The 5,342-nt window shown below is 45.5% G+C and overlaps 1 protein-coding gene across 5 annotated transcripts in view; it reads right to left on the bottom strand.

Moving 5' to 3' along the window:
- LSAMP (limbic system-associated membrane protein) overlaps nucleotides 1-5,342 on the bottom strand; it is a 1,070,131-nt gene that overhangs the window by 32,540 nt on the left and 1,032,249 nt on the right. For 3 of the 5 annotated variants that reach the window (XM_009998230.1, XM_009998226.1, XM_009998228.1), the window contains one exon: nucleotides 575-703. In XM_009998230.1, coding sequence (XP_009996532.1) covers nucleotides 575-703 — 129 coding nt within the window. Of the gene's footprint in view, nucleotides 1-574; nucleotides 710-5,342 lie in introns of all 5 variants that reach the window. The other 2 variants (XM_009998225.1, XM_009998227.1) reach the window with 1 other exon arrangement.

The raw sequence follows: 5,342 nt of genomic DNA, 5'->3' as shown, positions 1-5,342 counted from the left end.
TCCGGCTGAAGTCCAGGGTCGTGATCCTGCTTGGTATTCTGTTCCTACCACACAATATCCTGAACTCCACCATCTCACAGTCACTGCAGCCAAGGCTGCCCTCAATTTTCACTGCTTCAACCAGCAGTGCTCCTCTCCTAGTTGGCTCATCCACCATTTGCATCAAGAAGGAACTTCCTGGACTGTGAATGGCTGGCTGAGTAGGCCCTCCAGCAAATATCTGTGTAGATAAAATCCCCCAGAAGAACCAGGGCCAGTCAATAATTTGTTCCTAATATCTAACCTAAATCTACCCACTTCCAGCTTAAAGCCGTTACCCCTTGTCCTACCACTGCATGCCCTTGTAAATAGTCCCTCCCCAGCTTTCCTGTAGCCCCTTCAGGTACTGGAAGGCCACAATACGGTCTCTCTGGAGTTTTCTCTTCTCCAGGCTGAACAATCCCAACTCTCAGGCTGTCTTCGTAGGAGAGGTGCTCCAGAGCCCTCCCAGAAAGGTTTCCTTATTTATCCTAAAGTCACCCTGCCCATGGTCAAAGCTCTCCCCATTGACCTGCTCCATTTGTGATGTACTCACAGTTCACAGTGACCCGGACTTGCTTGACATCTGCTGAAGCAACCTCATTGGCAGCTTTGCATTCGTACTTGCCCGATTGCTCTCGTGTGATCCCTAGGATCTCCAGATACTCCTCCTCGCCTTCAAACTCTCTCCCTGGTAGGACAGAAAAACACAGATGGTGGCTCCATTAGTCATTCAGATTTGGGAAGCCTTTGGTATATTTTCTAGGGAGGAACAATCACTACAGGGATTATGCAAATAAACAACTATCATGAGTGATTTTAAAGTTATTTCAGAAGCCATATCAGCAAGATACTAGCATTTTATTTAGTTATGGAAAAGTTGCATTCTGAAAATCTGGAAGGAATCATACAAGCAGTACCAAAGTGTTGCATCTCACAGGCTGTCCAGGCCAAGAAAAACCTCCATCATGTGAGACTGAAATAAGTTCATTGGTGTGATAGTCGAGTACCAGAGGAGGTTAGTCAGCCTGTGGGTGATGTGCTGGTTCAGGTCTAGATGAGTCCTCAGCTGTGGTGATGTACTGTCAGCACCTTTTTTTCCACTGCAAAACTGTGAAAAATGCCTTTCTGTCTCTCAGACCAACCACCACCCTGAAGCCTCATCGATCAGATCGAGCTACCGTTAAAACATGACCAAACTGAGAAACAAAGTGTAATTTGATCCGTGGAGACCAATAATCACCACAAATCCCTGATCTACTGTACATACAAAATGACATATTTAAACCATGCTGCCTTGCTAACAGAGTTTTGAAAGCTGTTACTTGAGCATCAGGGTTACAGCTGGGGACAGGAATCAGGGGAGGTCTGTGGCCTTGCTTTTAATTCAGTGTATGACCTTGGGTGAGTCAGTCCCTCACTCTCCTCAGAACTGCAGCTAATAGCCCCCCATCCCCCATCACCTCCTGGTCAGAGAAGGGCAGTGAGGTTAACCCATGTAAAACACATTCAAATTGTTGGATGAAAGGTGCCAGGAAAGCACAAAATGTTATTGGTATATTTATCCTATTCCTTCAGAATGCAAAGTAAGGCTCTTCCAAGAAAGAATCTCAATGGCATTGGTAGCAGTGTGAAGGGAGATGCTTCCCTCCTCTGAGGGGGCTACAAGCACTGGTCAGCAGCATGCAAAGCCACAAGCCCCATCTGCATGCCTGTGTATATTTAGAGAAAATGTCCCTCAAACCTTAAAAGGTAAAAGCCAGATTAAGAAAACAAAAAAAGGCACATCACAAGGGCTCCCATTGAGGGTCCTCAGAGAGTGATCAGATTTTCCACTTCTGAAACCCTGCTCACTTCACATATGTGCTTAGTGTTGTTTGATGGAATCCAAATAGTGCCTGCAAGGATGAGGCTGTTGTCCTTGGCTGTGTGGCTCTGTGGCACACAGGCTTGCTGCTGGCCAGGTCTGGCTGGCCACACACACTTGCCATGCCAGCTGCATGCATTTCCCTTCCACATCAGAGAGAAGGACTTCTGCAGCTTCAAAATTTGCTCAGAACTCTGTTCCTTACACAATTGTTTTTGCCCCTTTTAAAAAAAAAATTTTCCCCTCCAGGCAATTTTCAGAACAATTCTAGGGGAAAACCACCCCCCATCACAGAAACTCAGCATGAAAACAGTAGTATAACTATTAAATTGATGCAAAGACAAGGTTTCCCCTCTCTTTTAGTGGGGCTAGCTGGCAGTCCCTTTTCCAGCTCCTACCAGATGTTCAGGTAAACGGAAATCTCCTTGCTATGTCTAAAATTTACAGCTACTCTGATGCAGGTTTTTGCACCCCCTAGCACTTTGCTGAAGGGCCTTACTGCATGGCAGCAGTGTATTTTACAAGGTAGGGAGGAAAAGTTGGCTCTTGACACCCACCCAGTGGAGCAGGACGCAGCTCTCAGTCCTCTGCTGAGGCTGATGCTATGAATAATCAGTGGAGAAGGAAGCAGAGTGAGATTTTCATGGCTAATTTTTGTCCCTGTAAGTCATGAATATGTTAGGGAACCTTAAACCCTATAGGACCAGAGTTTAGGTGAGTCATAGAAGAAGACACTTCAGTCACCATCTAGCCCATTCCTCAACCTCAAGGAAGGATGCATGGGTCATGACAGGGAAACAGCCACCTTCTGCCCTCTAGCAGCAGTGAATCTGCAGCTGCTCCAGATGATCTGTTCCTGTGCTTTGCTGTCCTTACCACTGGAGCAGTTTCCCTGAAGTTTGACCTCAGTCTCTCTTGCTGTAATTTAAAGCTATTAGTTTTGTCTTAGCCACTATAGAAAAAAAGAACAAATCATTCCCTCCTTCTCTGCAATAGCCTTTTATCAACTTCTAAATCACTTCTGTTCCTCCCTCAGTTGTCATGGTTTTTTTTTTGGCTGAACATTGCCAGGGTCTTTCAACCTTCATCTGTAGTGAGGTTTTTTAGACCCTTGATCATGCTTGTTCTTTGCTTTTAGACCTCTGACAAAGTCACATTTTTCTCCAGTGCAATACCCCAAACAGAAGACAGCATTTCAGATGAGGTGTTAGCATGGCTGAACAGAGATGAAGGATTGCAGCACAACTCCTGCACTGTGCTACTGCCTGTACAGCCAATACGCTGTTTGTGTTTTTGCCATTGCATGACTAATTTTTGGTTGGGAACTCTTAATTCCCAGATCTTCTTATCACATACTGCTACCTGCTAATAATGTTCTTTGAAAATCCCACCCCAAATTTGAGCTGACAACCAACACTCGTCTCCTTTCATAGCAGCACTCCCAGTTGGTAGGTCAGCCAGTTGACTGGAAAGTTAATCAGACATCAGGGAAAGACTCACAAAGAAAAGGTTAAAACGTAATTTGCCTCTGCTTTGCAAATCATTTGCTCTGCAATTCTGCCTTGTTTATACACAGGGTTCATTTCAAGTGGGACTTGCTTCTTCTGCAATTTGCCCTTGTCACAAGACTGTCACTGTAATGCAAAGAGGGTTGAGGGTGACTTAACCAGCTCTAATGGAGTGGCACCCTCATTAAGGGTGCTGTTAAGTCTGTCTGTCAGACAACCACATCAATGGAGCTCCAAACTATCCTAAAAGGGTACATATTTTCCTAAGTGAAGATGTTTTTCAGCTTCTCTCCTGCATACATACATGCACCTAAAGTCTAAACCATGCACCATGTCCAGCAGGAGACCTTTCACAGCTGCACACAACCCTTCTCAAGAGCTGATGAGCTGCTGGTTTGCCCAGTGAAGGTCTCTGGGAATGAGTGAAAGGGAGCACTTCTGTTTTAAAGAGCATGCCAAAGATATCAATAGGCTTATTCAGCTGCTCATTCCTGGGTCCTAGGACACACATATGAGTGTAACACATCAGAGGAAGTTTCTGTGACAGTCTCTTGCTGAAATAGTGGTAGCACTGTACTTGTCTCTTCACTGGTGACCTGTTTCAACCCTGGGTATCAACACTTTGCTACAAGAAGTCAGTTACTCTTCACTTGCAAGACAAACTCTTTTGCTTGCAGCCCTGTCCCCTCCAAGAGTTAACCACTAACCATTAACCAGTTAACCATTTCTAACAAATAGCATTTATATAAAATTGCGTGTCATAGTACAGATCAGGGAGAGGAAAGATGTATCACAGTGTGTTAGAAAAATGTCAGGTTGTGATATCTTGCACAGAGCTGTAGAGATATTTTCATTAATTCACCCTGGCAGCCAGATTAGGTGAGTCATATTAACTGTAACCTCTAAGGCAAAGGGATGTGGGGGGGCATGAGCAGAGCTTTATACACCCAGCAAATCTACAAATGTTTCCATGCAGGAGCCAGCTGTGGCAGGGAGCTGATGTGCAGTTTATCAAGGCAGGGAGGGAGAAAGCTTGGACAATGCTCTTTGGTATGTATTCTATTTGGTCAAGAGAGGGACTGCCAGCTCCTGGTAAGCGAGCCACTCCATTCCCATTAAGAGAAGACGTTTATCTTGAGGGTGTCATCCAGATACAAAATCCTGACCCTACTGCCAAACCTTCCTTGTAGACAAGGGTTGTCCCCTGGCTGTTTTTTCTGGTTCAGCACAACCCCTTCCCAGGAAGGGGTCTTCAAGGTTACCCTGGGGAGAGGGGGGATGACACTTCATGCAGCGCAGCTCTTCTCATCCCAAAGCACCCCTTCCCATGACTCCAAGCAAACTTCCTCCCTGAAGGTTTTTTTGCCTTTCACATGTTCATAGTCAGCATGGTTTGTTTCTGCAGCCCCACTGAACACTGTCTTGCCAAGCTGTAGCTCCTTAACTCCATCCCAGTAAAAGAGAAAGAGGAGCTTTCTGCTCTGGAGGCTGGAGATAGAGAGTACAAGCCTGGGAGGCTTGACAATCAAACCAACAGGGAACGAGCCTGAGCAGAGTGAGCCAGGCATCTGCCTGTGCTCAGAACTGACAGAGCCCTTTTTACAGAGGGCTCTGCGGCAGATGTCTTTGATGTGTGCAGTAGGAAGGCTTTGAAGGACCACATGCCTCAGACACATTTCCTATCCCCTGGCTTTCTAATTGAACCCAGTAAAGTAAATAATGAACCCAAACAGTAAACCTGCTCTGCAGTGCTAGCTTGCTCACAAAAAGCCCTCCTCTCCCTCCTGGAGACAGCCTTGTACAACCCTATGGGCTCTGCGTATCATCCCTTGTTGATATGCACACCTACCTATGAGAGAGATATAGAATATATATATTATGTATTTTATAAATATATGTGTGTAGAAATGCGGACTTGGACTCTCCCCATGTATTTATGGGTCCTTCCC

The sequence above is a fragment of the Chaetura pelagica genome, unplaced genomic scaffold (genome assembly GCF_000747805.2).
Source record: "Chaetura pelagica isolate M959 unplaced genomic scaffold, ChaPel_1.0 scaffold65, whole genome shotgun sequence".
Lineage (NCBI taxonomy): Eukaryota > Metazoa > Chordata > Aves > Apodiformes > Apodidae > Chaetura > Chaetura pelagica.
The sequence above is the reverse complement of the archived record's forward strand: the minus strand, read 5'-3'. Positions and strand labels throughout refer to the sequence as shown.